Raw genomic sequence first — 18,100 nt, 5'->3', positions numbered from 1 at the left:
GGAACAGGTGTGAGCATTTGCTGGAGCTGTGTGCAGTTCTGCCTTACCTCTACTCCAAACACAAAACAACATTCATTAAAGCCTCTCTTCATTAAAACATCTCAGTTGTGAGATTTTTATACCACTTGCTGCCTGAATTTGAAAAAAACCTAACACTTTTTTCTATAATACACTTTACACAGAGGCTAAAAAGAGACTGCTTGCATAACAAGTCTTATGCAATTTCCCAAATAAGTTTCTACCTTTGTAGGGGGGGGAAGATTATGATGACTTGAAGATTCTCAAGGCTGCAGATCTGGCTTCAAATGTTGAGACTCCACATGCCATTCAAAATCTTATTGATAATTATTGCCACCACATCAGGACCCAAAGATCTCACAGGAACAGTCCTCCACAGTGTAATAACAGAAGACAACCTGACAAACTACACAATATACCACCAGATTATATTCTCTAAAGAGGCTGACACCAGCTAAAGAAAAACAAAAAACATCACTAAAACATAACTTTAACTTTATGAACCATCTTCAGCCTGGAGTACTGTACCAGAGTAAATACAGTAGTAAGTGTCTCGTGGAAAACCTAGACTAAGAAAAAAGCCCACTAAAATACCATGCAACTGCATGATCATCATGAAGATGTTTAAAAAACAAACAGCCTTCACACTGTAAACAAGTAGGTATTTTAAATCACAAACAATGCAAATAACTAAGAGAGCAAAAACAGAAGTAACAAATGAAGCCCAAGCAGCAGCACAGAGAAAAATAAAGAGAGCAAGGGATTTATCCAACAGACAAATTTTGACAAATATTTCCACAGGTTTGAAAAAAAATTTTTTTTTTTTTTTATTTTTTTTTTTTTTTTTTTTTTTGTGTGACTTGGCCTTTTCTCTCCACTGGTGTTTCTCTGGTCTCCCTGAGCACAGGGCTGGCAGTGACCTTGACCCTGCTGTGGAACAGGAACAGCCTCGTGCACCAGCCCCTGCCCCAGCTGCTGCTCCAAGCAGGAATCTCAAATCCCCACCCAGGGCAAAACTGCACCACTGCAGCTGCACTGGGAATATGCTGAAAGTGGCAGTGATTCAGAAAGGAAAAGAAGCCTTTAATTCCTTTTCACTGAAAACTGAAGAGGTCCACTGCAAGTTTCAGATCTTGGAGGCCCAGGGGATTTTCAGCAACAGCTTCAGCTGGGTATCAGGGAGCAGAAGAGGGACATCAAGCCTGGCAGAGGCAGCATCCATCCCACCAGAAACTACAGACATTAAATTACACTTTCACAACTGAGCTAATCAGCCTCATTCCAAACAGAAGCTGCATTTATCTTCTCAGAACAGCAGACTTTTTTCTTAATTATCCAAGGTCAGTGGCAGTGAATACTGAGCAAACTGACTTGGGGAAGCAATGTAGATAGAAACCAGGGGGGCAGTACTTACTGCTTAGCAGTAGTATTCCATTTTAAAATAAAGTAGTTCTTTTTACAGATGAAAATTACTTTCTAATTAATCACCAATCAACCAATCACATTTGATAAGATACTTTTTTAGAAACAGGAATACTAAATTCTGTACCAGCAAAATTCTCCCTTTTTCAGGGAATCCCATAGGTTGGAATAGATCTTTAATAGAGTCCAACCCTGCAGTGCCAGGTCCACTACTAAACCATGCCTCCAAACACCACACCTACACATCAGCTAAGAGAAAAAAACATTTTGAGACATTGGAGTCCAAAGGTTTAAGGCAACTGAAGTGTTCAGCAGACAGCTAAAGGAAGCAAATTACATTAATTTTTTATCAAACTCACCCAGAATTAGAGCAACACCTCAGAATTTCGATCACCACCTCTGTGTGCATAAGATATTCACAGACATTAATATAAAAAACTTGAAAGCATTACACCTCCAATCCAATCCCTACAAGACAGGTGGTCTGAGGTGCACAGACTCACCTGCTGCCTTGCTGAAATACACAGCTTTGCCTGACAGGTCTGAGCTTGTCACAAAGCAGAAGCTACTCTGGAAGGCTCAATAGCCATTTCAGCTCCCCTAAAAACACAAGTGGTTAAGGGTTGACAGGTACTGCATAGCAGAAAGGTATTGCATAATTGCCCTGAAATGTCTATTGAAAAACTCCACACCAGAAATGTATTTTTTTCTCAAGAGCTGGGGAGTTTTTATGTGGCATCCATAATTACACAGCAGATGAAGATTTCTGCAAACACAGAAGCAAATAATAGTTCCAACAAGCCTAACATGAGCAATGTTCTTGGTTTGACCAGGGCCTGATGAAAAGGGCATCAGAGAAAATGAAGGGAAGGGGAAAGGTGCAGGAAGATGTCCCCATAAGTCTTGTGGTGGAACTGACACACCAGCAACAAACCTGCCCTGACCATGATGGTCCTGGCACAAAAAGCATCACCCTACAAACACACAGTGATCCTCAGGCAATGCAGGGATTGCACGGGGCTGTGTTTCTTTCCAAGTTACATCCTGGCTTCCTAAGCTTGTTGGGTACATTATATAACTATTAATTAGACTGCTGTTCGGCGTGCTTTTAACTGCAATGATTCAAACTGCTTCCAGGAGCTCACTAATCCAAAGTACAATCCTCTTGACAGCAACTGACAGATTCAGAATATTCAGTTCTAGCTGAAAGGAAGACAAATCAAACTCCTCATCTGCCTGCTGCAAGAAGAGCCAATATTCCTGCTGACCAGGCCCACAGCTCTGTCAGGGGCTGGGACATGCTGACCATGGGACACCTCTGAGAAGCAGCAGGAGCCAAGCTGTGCTAACACAGCAAAGGAAGGCTTCTTCCCAATGGTCACCCTCAAATTCATGGGGAAAAGAGGTCTGGTTTGCATTTCCTCACAGGCACTGAAAGCTCCTGGACCCAGCAGACACCCCCCTCTGACACGGGCTCTGCCTGTGCCCTTCCCAGCCACTCTGCCAGCCAGGACCTTCCCTGCAAGCTCCAGCACAGCTCTACATGCATTATTTATCCTTCCTGCTAAGTCAGGCAGTGGGCTAATTACTTAACTACTGTAATGATATTTTCCAATGGCTGTACTCTGTTTTACTGATTTTCATGAGCTTGCTTTAGCTGCATGTTTTGAGAAAAGAGTGTATTTTCCTGCAGTATAAAAAAGCCCAAGTTTGACATTAATTTCAAGCCTAAGAGCTGGATGTCAAAAGTGAATTTTTAGAGTTATCAATGTATTCTTAATTAAAACAATGTAAGTATATTATCTGACTTCTGCCCTATCTGCTAACAACCACAGAAGACATGTTTTCTCATTAATCTAATGAAAGATGAAAAGTTATTAACAATTTGAACATGTTAATGATAAAGCTTTTCCTTCCAATAGAATGATGTTTTCCTTTTAAAACTATTCAAGACTTCAGTTACCATAATTACCAAACATCTGAAAGCTGAGAGATTGGCAACATTTTTATTAACAAACTTAAGTCAAGACACATTTGCATGTCTTGCTTACCACCACATTAAACTTCACTGGGATAAATGCTCATCTTCAGACTCAGAGAACTGATACAGTAAAACACTGTTTAGATTCAGTCCTTTCTATACACTCAACATGATGTAAGCTACACAGCAGAGCAATTAAACAATTATTTATGTCTCCCTACCCCCAGGATGCTCTTTAGGCTATGCATGATTCAAGGTGTACTCGCAGCAGTTTTGTGGAGCAATGAACAGCATTTCAAAAAATTCAACAGTCCTAGTAGTTCAGAACTGGTTGGAAAACTTTTTCTGTCTGGAGCCAGCAATTCCTCCAGGAGGAACTTTACTTTAAAAGCTGTTAACAGTAATACCCTGAACTGGCACAAGCAGGGAAAGCAGCAAGCCACGATAATCGACCTGTCTTACCTACTAATAATCCCGGCTATACAAGCAAAGACATGGATACAACTCCAGGGAGAAGGAATGTAATCGTTTTGATACAAGTGAGCACACAGATGAGGCTCATTGAAAATTGCAGCCCTGCAAAATTTGGTGAATCTCTTGGGTTTTTCTGGGTATTTTGTTTCACTTTCAGAAAATGTTTGGTCACCAAGGCAAACTCTTAAAAAAAAATAAACCCAAAAACAAACAGAAAAGAATCAGATCTAGAATTGTAGCAGTCTCAGGCCCTGTTCAGACTTTAGAGGCTCCAGGAAGACCAAGAGCAAAGAGTAGTCTGAGGAGCCCTCTGCTTACACAGACACAGACCATGCTGTTCCCTGAAGTCTTTGTTTAGGACTGCATTCAACATATTTCTCATATCTTTTTTATCTGTTAAAAACATCTACCTGAATAAACAGCCTTGGAAAAAAAGCAAGATGACAAAAGACAACCATGTTAAGTTTCATGTCAACTTATTCCCTTTCTTCTCAGTGCATCAGTCCCAGAGGCCTGAACCAGCCCTTGCAGCTGACAGCAAAGTGCTGCACTGACTTCTGCAGCCTCTGGACATGACTCAAAAAATCAATGCAAGGAGCAAAAGGTCACATTCTCCCCAAGCATCAACTACCTGTTGAACCAAGACAGACTTGCAGATGCCAGCACACTCAGAAATAAAGCAACCAGCTGTTATTAAACTCATTTCTAAGCACAATGTCTGTATTCTCACACACCCGTGACTAAGTAAACCTGCTCCTCACACTACACCTTTGTGGAAAAAAAAATAAATAAACCACTCACGCTTGTGACAGCTTTTATAAACAAGTAAGTTCAGTACACAGCTGTACAACTGCAGAATTTTGAATTCAGAGTGCCAGTGGGAAAGTTAGTCTGGCTTAAAACTCAAAAAAAATGGCAAGAGAGGAAAAACTAGAGAGATGGAAATAAAGGCAAACTACTGCTCAGTGCTATCCTTCACTGTCCTTGCACATTAGGGAAAACCCTGAGAACTATAACAGGTAAACTGTTACAGATCTTTTTCCAGTGCTTGCTTGACATGTTGGGCTATTGGCAGCACAAGCACTGTCCTGTGCTTTACATCTTTATAAGTGCACAGGTTGAACATGAAGGTTTGATCTCCCATGCATTCACAGAGCAGGTATGCAGCACACGTGCATGATATTCTACCCATGTTCTGTTTGTCAATTTTTCTATCCATTTTTTAAACTTGTAATTGGAAAAAAAATGTTATCCTCTTCATAGAGACAGGACAGCTTTTCCTTACCAGAAAGTTTCACTGTTGCTTTTTTAAATGCTGATTCAGTGTGTCTCAGCCCAGCAGTGTAAATTCCTGGCATGCACTTGTATGTTCCCAGCTGATGCAACCCAGGAGCCTCAAGGAACCCTTCACAGGTCTACAGCTCTGAATGCAAATGTGTGGTCCCAGCTGGCAGAGGTGCTGCCAAACTGTCACTGTCAGTAAGTCATCTAATGAAGCTCAAAATTCCAGTTTGTGCTCTGCTATTCCAGCCTGTCCCTGTGGACAGCCCCACAGTCCCATGGATGCTAACAAAGCATGTCTCAGATGCATCAGATCTTCTTGACCTCAAAAGTTAAGCAACTTGCAACTAACTTGACTCACATCCGGCAATAAGTACTCCTAATTAATGACTCTTAATTGTTGCCAGAGCCCTGTATTTCCACACCCATGACAAAGCATGTTCCTCACTCTGCTAACCCCTATGTAAAATTGCACAACTCTGACAAGTCCATGCCTTTAGTACCACACAGCTGAGCCATTCCTCCCATATTTCAGGAGCAAAGACTGTACACAGGAGAAAAGAACTGTACAAAAGCACCCACCACACCATTCCAGCAGCTCAACATCACTTGCTTTCTGGCTGTCCCTGCTCTTTTTTTTTTTTTTAACCACTATCTATACAGTTCAGAGAAAGAAAGATAAACATTGTTAAGTCTAACATCACCTGCAGTTTTTGAGAAGACAATTCAGAACCTAAATTGCTTCCCAAAACTGAACTTTACCTCCTACAAGCTGTATGTGGACTTCACAGTGCATTGACTTTACAGATAGGTAAATGTATGCAAGTGACTTACCTAATGTCCAGATTCACAGCAAGTTAAAGCTTTTTTTTGTGTGTTTGAGCTGCCAGCCCCCTGCTCACAGTGCTGGAGGGTACAGGAACACCCACCAGCCACTCAGAACAACCTTTCCCTCCAAATTTACAACTTCTGTGTGTGCTCTGTCAGAACTGACCATCTCTGGACACAGATTCTGCTTACACAAGGTTTGCAGCCCTGTACCCCATAACAGCAGCACTCCTGCCCACCTTGAGGGAAGTTCATGCTTGCTCCTGATGGGATCACTGCTGTGGCTCCCAAGAGCCATTAAAGGAGTAATGTAGCCATGGAGGAACAGCAGCTTGCAGGTTAATTCATCCTCTGTGGGCAAAGCTGGATGATGCCCAGCACACCAGGCTACCCTGGATCCAGCTCAGTCCCAGCTGTCCCTCAGACAAGCCACCTTCCCTCACTGCCTCGTGCTTTGCCCTTTGCTCTGACAGAACCCAGTGCCACCAGACTGCTGCAGTAACTTCTGCAACCCACAGGCTTCCCTTTCAACACTTCTCCTCCAATTAAGGCCCACCACCCTTCAAATCAGCCAGCTGCCTGTCTTTTCTCCACCAGCCAAGCTACTTGTGTGTAAAACCAATAAGCCACACACAACTCCCCCAGAATAACTCACCATTTTTATGGGAAGCATTTTTACATGATGCAGGTTTACAAATTGCTAATACTATGCTGAATCACAAACATTTTCTAAAGCTTATTAAATATTTCTGTTAAATTGATCCACACCTATAGATAACAAATGAAAATGGTTTTATTTCTTCACAAGGCACCTGTAATAAGGGAGCAATGGCAGCAAACAGGCACCAACCAGCTCCCTGGCCCTATTAGCATTACAGAGGAAAGCCTCCCCTTCTGCTGCTAATGATGTGCTCTACCCTGTATCCCCAGGAGACAAATGACTGCACTGGCTGATTGACTCCATCACAGGGCCATCATCCATCAATGTATTGCCTCTCTTATTGAAATCTCATCTCAGGAAGAGAAAGTGCTCTGTGCCACTTCCGAAAAAAACAGTGAAAGCACTTTCAGAATAAGAGCTCCAAGATATATAATGAGAGCAAAATATTTCAGCAGAGACACACATTTCCAGCAACCTGAACAGATCAGCATGCTTTGTCCACCCAGGACAAGTAAGATTTATGTCCTTCTGCTAAACTAGATCTTTTTTTCTTTTTAATTAAACAAAGGAATGAAACACGTACCATAGGCATAAATTTCTTGATCAAATTATAACACAGACAGTGAATACAATCATACAGATTAAAAATGGCATCCCGAGGATATTTAGCTAGCTGACTTGCTAAAGGGTGAATTCCAGCATCTTTTACACAGGCTGAAATCACATTAACATCATACAAGCCCCACTGTCACCTGCAAACAGAAATGAAAGAAAATATAAATCCTTCCATGTACTTACTTACTACATAGATGACCAAAGAGAGCAATCCTATTCCATTAATAAATATCCTTATAATTTATAAATGCTGCACATATGGGACCAGGGTGCAGGGAGTAACCCACACTCACCACTCATCAGGCAGCTTTCTGATCAACTTTACATCACTGAAGCCACCAAATCCCAGCAGTTCTTTATCTTCTGTCCACCTCCCCAAATCGACCATGTGGAGCTGCACATGAATTATCCAGACAGTTCCACATGCACAAAATAATTTAGTTCAGATAAAATATTTTAGATTATGATCAGTCTCACTTCTGTCTACTCAAAAATATAAATCTGAAGAAGGCAGCTTTATCTCAGGCAAGATATTTTGTCTCACTTAGCACCTCTGCATGTTACAAACAATTCATTATAACTCTGAAATCCCCATAAACAATCTGCTCGAGAAAATATGTCTAAACATTTATTCCTTGTTTAGCCCTAAACAAAATCCAAAACTGACTTGTTTTACTTCCATTTTATTTCAAGACAACCAACCTGGTAAGATCCAAAAACTAAAGTTTTTGGAAATTCTGAACAGAGAATCATAGAATGGGCTGGGTTTGAAGGGATTCTAAAGAAAACCTTGTTCCTGCTACTGTGCCATGGGGAGGGACATCTTCCACTATCCCAGGGTGCTCCAGCCTGGTCTGGAACAATTCCAGGGATGGGGGAGCCACAGCTTCTCTGGACAACCTGTGCCAGGCCTTACCACCCTCACTATGAAGAATTTCTTCCTAATAACTAATCTAACCCTGCCCTCTGTCCAGTTTGAAGGCATTCCCCTTGTCCTGCCCCCTCACACCCTTGTAAAAATTCCCTCTCCAAATTTTTAATAGCTTGATCCTTGTGGCATAAGGGTATACTCCACAATCCCAGAAAAGACCACACACAGTTCAAATCAGGTCTCCTGGTTTCAAGATCCATATTTCAGATGTCTACAAGCCCTGTTCCTTGTAAATTTCCAGTATTACTTAACAGAAGATGGGCTTTGGGTGTAATTTTAACTTTCAGAAACATACAGAGAACTTCGGGAACAAAATATTATCAAAGCAACACCCAATTTTAAGCAATTAATTTTGGGTTTTGTACTAAGAACTTGAGATTCACATGATTTGAAATACAATGAGTTATTGAACAGTCAAACAAAATCCAGTGGGCCAACAAAGAGAAGTGTTGCTTTCTTCTCACTTATATTTGAGCCAGACAGAATTATTATCTTTCCCATGTTCAACAGGCAGTGATTCTGTTGGTGTACCAATTAGCTCTCTGCTACAAAGAACATGCTCCTAATTAATAGCTGGGTTATGGGAAGAGCAATGTTAAGGATCTGGTTGTACCTCCAGATGTACCAAAAAAGTGCAAAAGAAGTTCTGCTTGATGTAAAGGAAATCTGTGTGCACAGAGACAATCAATGTATTTAGCATATGTCAGCTGCAAAAGGAACTTACATAAACATAATAGAGGCATTTCCACATTATTTCTGTTGTATCCTGTAATCCTGGACATCTGCTTAGGGTAGCATGGATGGGCTACTCAGTGTTCCTGGTCTGCTTTTTTTACTGTGCCCTTAATATAAAGTGCAGTAAGGGAAATTTGCCCTTACCTGCCTGACACAACTTTAAATAAATACTCATGAACCCTCCTGTAAGATCCCTTCCCTTTGGAAATGGCCAAATTTCTCCTTTTACCTTGTGAAGAATTGTGCAAAGAGAAAGTACAGCTGCAAGATACAGACAGAGAGAGTTTGTGTGAATCTTATTTCAGGTCAGAGCTACGCATTACGGAACTGCAGCGCACCTTGCGAGTGACCTACATTGCAGGACTGGAACCCACTAACCTACAGAACCACCTGAAATCCCATAAAATAGGTCAGTGGGTTTCCTCCTATGAAAAATTCCCCAGACAAGGAGAGAGGCACATGAAATAAAGGACAAGCAGAGCACACGCTTTGCCTGACGCAGGAGCTGTGTGTGTCTCACTCTGCTGCCATATTCCTGCAGACCAGCAGGACTCCCCAGAAGTGCTGTGAACTTCTGTGTTCCTCACTGAGGGGCCCTGGAAGGACCTGTCTGTTTGTTCAAGAACAATGGAGCAGGAAGAAAAGGAGCAGTGCCACAGCAAGGAACAGTAAGCCTATCAATACTGCAAAGCAGTATGAGTGACACACAATTCAAGAGCAGCAGTGAACTCGCCTGGAGTTACAGCAAGGGTGTCCAAGTTACAGCACAAAAGCCAGATGTAGCCAGCCAGAACAATCCCTCCAGCCCACAGCATATCTCTTGACTCCTTTCACCCCTGAGGGTTTTGGGTCTCATGCATTTTCTTCAGGGACCTAAAAATTCAGCCAAAACAGAGTCCCAGAGTGCTGCACACTGCTGGGGAGCACTGAGCACAGGACACTCAGCAGGGATGGCCACAGGAGCAGAGGATGGCCACAGGGAATCACACTTTGCACCTACCACTTCCCTCCTCTCAACTATAACTCCAGGCAACACTGCACACTGCCTTATTTCCAGTTTAACCAACTCCCCTTAACAGACAAGCCCCACATCAGGGTGCAAACACACCCACCAGCCGTGCAAAGGCAGCAGCCTCTCTGCAGCAGCAGCTGATGGGAACATGAAACAATCAGGGCAATTAAGAAAGGCATGCAGAGAAGGTTGCTCTGCATTCCTCTGCCTACCAGTTCCCCACGAGGACCTGTTGGGAGCCAGGGGTCGGCATCCCAGTGGACGCAATGTCTGTTCACAGCAATGAGAGAGTTGTGTGCCCTCTCCTCCTACACGCACACACATGCTTTGATTTGGATTCCCATCTCCCAGAAAAGCAGCCTATGGAGGGAGGAAGGGAAAAATGAATAATATCCACACTGAATATTACCAATGATGTATCAACACATTCAGCATTGCAGTTTATCTTTCAGATCTTCAGAGAGTCTGCACTCAGAAATCAGAGCTTGATATTAAACCCTACCACCCATAATTAACCCAAACGGGTACTTAACATAAATACTACACCCCTGCTGAGGGTTTTATTATTTACTTTAACCAAAAAGATCTTTCTATCCTAATTAAAAAAAAAAAAAAAAAAGGAAAACAACATGCTTTTTTCCTTAGTAGGACATTCAGAAAAAAAAGAAGTGGCAGAAGCAAAGTGAGTCACAGGAACTACCATACTCCCTATTGAATTTGCCACCCACAGCTTCTCAGGTACCCAAATCTGACAACCATAGCAAAGGGGTATTGCCTTGGTGCTGCACATTAACACTGAGGATTCTCCCTGCTGAGAATGATTTCCCAGAGGTGCTGAGATCTAAGAGAAATCCTGGGGTGATGGTAATGAGATCATTAATCAGAGCCAAACACCGCAAAGAGCAAATCAGGACACAACTCTCACTTCTTTCAAACAGCCAAAGTACAAGACACAGATCTTATGCCAGGGTTATGCTTGCACCAGGCTGACAGATATAGCTGATCTGAAACTGAACAGCTTCATCTGCTCAGTTGAAGCCTCACAGACTAACTCCATGCCAGTTTAAAAAATAAGTGTAGCATGAATGTGTACCAGAAGTCAGCTCATAATGGATCAATACTCCAAGCCATGTGGCTGAGACACATGTGGTTCTGCAATACAAGTCACAGATTCAAACTTGGTGTGTTGTCAAACCACAGCCTCAGAATTCAGGGTTTGCTGTGAACCATCAGCATTGTCTGCTTGTCAGATGGTGTTTGCTCCTGCCCTTGGCTCCTCTGCCCTGGTGGGTTTGCCAGACCTAGCAGAGGCACTCCCCAAATCCACAAAGTAACAGCCACTTACTTTTAGGCAATGCTGGTGAATAAGGTATGAGACAATAGAGATCTCCAGAACTCCTGGCACGTGGGCAAACATTTTGCAAAGAGATATTGTGCATTCCAGCACTCAGCAGTACCCAGTCAGAGTTACACTGCACCCTCCACTACCAGAACAGCAGTCCCTGAGGAGACACATCCTCAGGATGTGGATGGTCCAGTGGAACAATGCCACAACTCCAGGCTAGTACAGCCCATGCCTCACTCCTAATCCAACAGCCATTTAAACTCAGCAATCAACAGGAAAAACAGGGGTGATTTAACAATAGATTTAAACAAAACAAGTATACCAGAGTAAAAGCACCAACATTGCTTTAAAAGTTTTTTTTTAGTCAAGTTACATATTCAATTTTTACAGAAATTAAGCCACATAAAGACCAGCTATGATGCTGAATAAAACCCACCTTAATTCAAGTGAAAGCTAACTAACTTGAGAGAACCAAACTAAACCACTTGGCTTCCAACCTACACCATAGCCACACATTGCTGCAAGAGTTTTCAGAATAGTCCTGCAAACACATGGCAAATAAGCAGGGCACATATTATTTGTATGAAGGTCAAGATCATAAGCCTGATTCCTCATTCCAGGAATAGCAGGACTATCTGGTGCCTATTCTGGTCAGCCCAACTTAGATGCAGAAAAGAATACTTTTCCATGGTGACATGGACAGTAGTTTGCATCCTTCAAGGTGGTAGTACAGATCCTGCAAACATGAGAATTTTCTGCAGAACTAAAGGGAAACAAAGGCCAATATCTGAGACATTTGTTCCCTATAAGAAGATTCGGTTTGTAAATATAAACAGTTTTAGCTCAGCCTCCAACCAGAAATAAGGATGGCAAAAAGGTGAAGCACTACTGTCATCACTCCTTGGGCACTCCACAATGAAGTGTACACTCACATCACTTGATGCAAACTCCAAACACTGCACTTCAGTCATATAGGTATTAGCAACAAATAAAACAGAAATGCTTGCTCAGTTTATACCTTGCAGAGGACACATACATTTCAACTCAATTCTGTACTAAAAGCTCCCATCATGTTGTTAATTTGCATATCAGGCACCCATTTGTTGCTTTCACATTTTTCACTGACTTTAAGTGCATTTCTTTGTACTCAAGGCATATTCATGGTAAGAGGATATAGAAAAGCATTCATCCCAAATTTAGAATAAATTTAACATCAGAGAAGCTGCACCACATTGCACCATTTGCCTATTCATCCAAAAAGAAAGTTTCAAAAACCAGTTTCCCTGAAAACAGTCCCATGTAGAAACACTTCACAGCCCTGTCTGGGAGGAGAGAGGAAATTACAAGAGGTGTACAGGAACACAATATATGTAAACTATCTGAGAACCAAAGGAGAAGAGGAGCAAGAATGCCATTAAGAAAAACAAACAGAAACAGAGAGCCATCACCTACCCCCAAATAGGAACTCACAGGAAATACAAGGCCAAATCCTGCCCTCACATTCTTAGGAAATCCAAAGTAAACTTTCCTTCCGTGTTTGAAGAAGTAATGGATATTGGAAAGGAACATGCCTCTGTGGAGCAAACTTCCTGGCAGAAGTTTCAATTCCCGTCTTCTCCTGAGTGCAGGAGCTGGTGTTGCTACACCAGAGCAAACCACCAGAAGAACCACAGGACATAAGTGAAAGTGGTGACCAGCATCAGTTTTCTGTGCTGTGACATCAATAAAAATCCCCAGGAAAGGAGTAAGGCACTGTAAACACCAGCAAACAGCTCCCCACTGCCCACTCTGCAGCCAGCTAAATCATCATCTCACCCAGCTGAGCTCTGTGCTGAACAGAGCTGGTGTCTGCCACCATCCTCACAGAAGAATAACAGTATAAAAACCTCATGCTTGCCTAAATAGAAAGTAATAAAAGTTTAACCATAAAATAGCAAAAATACAGGTGAGAAAAGGAAGTTAGTGACATACTGTAACAAATCCAGTATTCAAGTGCTACAGGTTTAACACAGTCTTTGCACAACAACTCTTCAGAGATGGATTTGACCTAATTTTTATTTAAAAGTGCACCTGAAATATTTATAAACAGCTCCTTGAAAAAAGAGCTGAGTGCAATTTAACTGTTTAGCCTCTACAATGATTTTGACTCAGCAGGTCAACTCTAAAACTCACCACTGTTTGCAGCTCCTTTTATAAGATCCTAGGGAAAGGGGATAGTTGGATCTGAGAAAATAAAACTAACTGCTGCCAGCCATCCCTCCCACATGCCAACAGATTATATTGAGTCTGAAAAAATATACACACGGTGAGAATTAGCTAAGGGCCTCACCAGTTCATAAATAAGAGAATATTTATCAGCCAAAGTAAATTCCACAACAAATAACTGGCTTCACAGTGGAGGGAGGGGGGAAGTAGGTCATACCAGATCTTAAAAAAATCCCTGGGCATGCTGTGAGAGCACACAATAATTTGATGAAAAACAGTTGCCTCACCATGTCTTTCACTACTTGGTTGGGTTTCTTTTAAAAGTGAGTTTGATAAATTTCTGTAAGTGTTACTGAAGTAAGTCACAATGAAGCAAGGCAGTTTCAACTGTGGAAAAGCATCATCAACTTGTCAAATTGCAACTTAAAAGTCAAGCTCATCAGACACCTTATATTTAAAGTAATAAATTATCCATCATAACTCATTAGGTATCTTTACATCAGTCATTTATTTAAAAAATCCTGAATAATTTCCCAGCACTGACTCGTATGTCACATACTATAAAATTCAAAGTAACACCACAAATAGCTGTGACCTCCCAGAACTTCCAACACACAATGCTCTCTCACAACACCCAATCACTCCTGCTTTCTGTTATATTTATTCATAAATTATACAAATATGCAAGAAGACATGATGGGCCATTGAATATTTTAAATACTTTCTCAAATTCTACAAACAAAAGCAATTTTAAAAGCAGCAAAAAATGAATAGAAAGCTGATGAATTAAATGAATTAAAATTAGAAGCCATTCATAAGGGTCCATTAAAAGCTAAACAGAATTACAATGTTCTAGACCCGATGATCACATCTGCAAGTAAGGCTACAGCTCTTAACCTGAAATCATCGACTGCTACTGCTCTTAATGGCCCTTTAAAAGACAAACCATCCTACTACCGCAACAAACAGTTTGAAAATTATCTTTAAAAAAAAAAAAAACAAAAAAAAAAAACGTTAGGGCATGTGAGAGCAGGCTGCTGCTCTCCAAATGAACAGCAGCATGGTGGCCAATGAAAATAACAGTGTCTGATACGGGATAGATCCCATCTGGGCTCCTACATTTCACTAGGGCTGTGCTCCCACTGACACCCGGGCACTGCAGTGACACCGGGTGAGTGCGGGGACTGCCAGCCACGCTCCGGAGGAGCAGCTCAGCACCAGGGACTGCAGGAGCGACACGTTCCACCTGAACCAACGGGGAAGCCAAGGAGGCAGAAACCCCCAGGAATCAAACGTGCTGGGAAGGCTCAGCTGCACGACTCAAAGAGACTGAAGGAGTCAAGAATCAGCTCCAGGTGCACACAGAACACTGCTGTCCCAAAGCCCGACCTTACTCAACGCTCTAACCACGCTATTTACAACTGGTTTAAGTTCAACACCTCTGTACATTTTGTAAAAAGCACAGATACTTGTAGCTGACATGCATCACAAAACACTGTAACTCAGAGTTTCAATGGCCCGAAAACATGCTCCCCATTAAAAATGTAGGCACTTCACATTGTCCAAAGCACAGTGCGAACAATAACAATCCAACACGCTTTCACCTCCTTTGTCAATCAAGCCAAGACAGCCAAGTCATGCAAACAGCCTGCTGATGAGAGCACCTCAATACACAGCTGCACTCAAGGAACACGAAGCCTTTCATAACAGGAACCTCACAGACTATTTCTTTGGCAGAGCACCACAATGGGAACTCAAATTTGGAAGGCACAATATTAACAAAATCACAAATCAACATGGTAGAACAAATCACAGAAAGAAAGGAAAAGCAGAGCACCACATGCCTGTTTTAGCACCAACTGATACCTCCAGGACAAACTTTCCGATCTCTCTAACTGAGAAATAGCAAGTTTTTTGAGATTAAATTAACTACTGCATGTCAGACTCACCACCTCACAAAGAACTCCACAGTTTCTCAGAGCAAGGCAATCAGAGAGACCTGACAGCTAAAGCTTTCAAAAACCCGCACCATTCCCACACTGAGCACAAAGCCGATTCCTTTCTGATGACAACAGTCAGCAGAGATCAACATCTCGGGGAGGGAGTTGTTCTCACGGCATCTTTAATTTCAGCCGTTTCTTTTCTTGCTCCCTAAATCATTTCTACTCCCGTAGAGAATACAGGTAAACCTCCACTGAAACCACAGAAAATCATCTGCCCCAAACCACAGTCAGAGCATTTCTGGCTGGCTGTGCATCTCCAAAAGCTTCTCTGTACACCGGCAACATCAACAACAAAAAAGCACAGAACAACAAAAAGATTCAGGTTGCAGCCACATCCACGAAACATGTCTTCCAGCTCCAATTAAACGCTTGAAAGAGAATTTTTAAAATCCACAAGTTTTTGAACGGGGACAGAAGGGACCTCATCGGGGCAGAGAAGGGATGCAACCAGCCGATATCCAGGCAACAGCGAAAAAAATCAACAAGTCGGCGAAGCCCAGCGCGGAGCAGGAGCCGCGCTGGACGGTGCGGACGTACCTTGTGGAGGTGCCTTTCCTGACATCGCAGATGCTGCATTTGAAGGCTTCGGCGCTGTTCCTGAAGGTGCACACGCTACAATCCCAAAAGCCTTCGTCGGCTGCAGGTTTGGCTTGCCTTTTCGGCCTTGAGGAGGGGGAGGGAGAGGGGAAGCGTGTGTGTGTACGTGTGTGTTTGGGGAGGAGGAGAGAGGCGGCGGGAGGAGGAGAGAGAGAGGAGGAGGAGAGAAAGAAAACACACACATGAGAAACCATGTTACAGAGCCCCGAAACCCAGCGCCTCCTCGCACCGCCGCTCTCCCGCGGGGCCGGGAGCAGCCGACAAACCCCGGCCGGGGCCGGGCCCGGAGAGGTGCGGGGGGCGCCGAGCTCCGCCCCGGCCCCGCCGGGCCGAACCCGCCGGGCCGGGCCGGGCCGCCCGCGTCCCCCCGCCCGCGGCGGGAGGGTGGGAGGGTGGGTGGGCGAGTTTGCGGGCTGGGAGGCGCGTTCCCTCCTCCACCTTGTTAAACCTCCCTTTGTCTGGGAGCGGCGAGTGCGCGGAGCGGGGAGTGCGAGAGAGCGGAGCCGCCATGGCTGCGCTCGCACCGCACCAGCCCTGGCACCGGCGGCAGCCTGGGAGACACCGGCACTCCTCCTTCTCCTCCTCCTGCTGCCCTTCCACGCTCCCTCCATCTTAGGAGCCTCCCTCACTCCCTCCCCGCCCGCGGCTCCCCCCCCTCGCCCCGGCCCCCCGCGTACCTGGCGGGGCGGCGCGGGCTCGCCGCCCCCTCCCCGTTCGCTCCCTCCATCTTAGGCGCCCCTCGCCGCCTCCCCCCGCCGGGGCCGAGCACACGCCGGCGGCTGCCAGCCAGGGCCTACCCGCCGCCATCCCCTCGGCCGGGGCCGGGGCAGAGGCGGCCGCGCCGCGTTCCCTCCATCTTACTGCCTCTCCCCGCCCGCCCCCGCGCCCCCGCTCACCTGGTCGGGCTCTTCTTGTCACCCATGACCATGGATCGGGGCCGCCCCTGCCCTGCGCACAAAGAAAGAGGCGAGGGGAGGGAGGGCGGGGGGACGGGGCTGCCTCCGTCCAGCAGGCTCCGGCTGCTGCGCACCCCGCGCCGCCGCTCCTGCCGCTGCCAGGCTCCGCTCCGGACTAGCAGCGCAGCGCAGCCCGGCGCCCTCCCTCCTCCTCCTCCTCCTCCTCCCTCTCTCCCTCCCCGCGCCGCGCCGCTCCGGCGGGCGGAGCTGCTGCCGCGCCGCGGCCAATGGGGGCGGCCCCGCCGCCGGCCCTGCCGGGGAGGGAGCGGGGGGGAGCCGGGAGCGCCCCCTGCGCCGCCCCGCCGGTCCCACCCCCGCCCGCACGGAGCCCCCGCGGGCCGCTCCTCCGCGCCGGCAGCGCTCGGGCTCCGCGCAGCCCGCGGCTGGCCCCTTCCCTTCCCGTCCCTGCCCCCTCGGAGGGCTCGTCCGTCGCCCGGCTTGTCCCCCGAGCAGCGGGGCTGCCGCGGGCGGGACGGCGGCGCACGGCGGGCGGCAGGCCCCGCTCCGTCAGGGGAAGGGCGGCCAGAGGCGGCTCGCCCGGCCGGTGGCTGCGCTGGGAGCAGCGGAGGGGCCGGGCAGCGGGAGGCAGCTCCTGCTGCGTGCCCTGACCCGGGGACGGGCTGTCGGTGCCCTCACGGATGCCTCGGCTGCCGCCTCCGTGAGTTGGCTCCAGGCTCGGGGTCGGGGCAGCGGCCCGCCCAGAGGCCAAGGTGTTTCGACAGCGCTGCTGTAGGGCTGCTTCCAGAAGTGCTCCCATCAATCCCTCAGTGATCTAGCGACTCCACCAAGCACGAGCTGTGGTCCTGCAAAACTCCTGAGGTGGCAAAACGCGGCGTTCCCAAAAAAGTGGCGTTCTCACAAAGTGGCGCTTCCCAAAAAGCAGCAGTCGTGCCCTGAGATTCCCCAGGGCCTGTGGCAGCTCTGGCTGCGATGCTGACACGCCAGGCATGAGCTGTCACTGTCTCTGCTGAGCCCCTTTCACATCGGGCTGTTTCCTCTGCATGGGGGCCATGAGCAGCTGAGGAAGGATGGAGCA

At 45.7% G+C, this 18,100-nt stretch overlaps 1 protein-coding gene across 1 annotated transcript in view; it reads right to left on the bottom strand.

Annotated features, from left to right (window-relative positions):
* RYBP (RING1 and YY1 binding protein) overlaps window positions 1–17,232 on the bottom strand; it is a 41,650-nt gene extending 24,418 nt beyond the window's left edge. Inside the window, exons 1-2 of the mRNA XM_056501909.1 lie at window positions 17,005–17,232; window positions 16,049–16,174 (exon numbers count right to left, since the gene is read on the bottom strand). Of these exons, the coding sequence (XP_056357884.1) occupies window positions 16,049–16,174; window positions 17,005–17,036 (158 nt within the window). The 5' untranslated portion in view covers window positions 17,037–17,232. The remainder of the gene's footprint in view (window positions 1–16,048; window positions 16,175–17,004) is intronic.
* Between the last annotated feature and the right edge of the window lie 868 nt (window positions 17,233–18,100).

Source organism: Oenanthe melanoleuca, chromosome 12, assembly GCF_029582105.1.
Source record: "Oenanthe melanoleuca isolate GR-GAL-2019-014 chromosome 12, OMel1.0, whole genome shotgun sequence".
Lineage (NCBI taxonomy): Eukaryota > Metazoa > Chordata > Aves > Passeriformes > Muscicapidae > Oenanthe > Oenanthe melanoleuca.
This window is presented reverse-complemented; position numbering and strand designations above follow the sequence as displayed.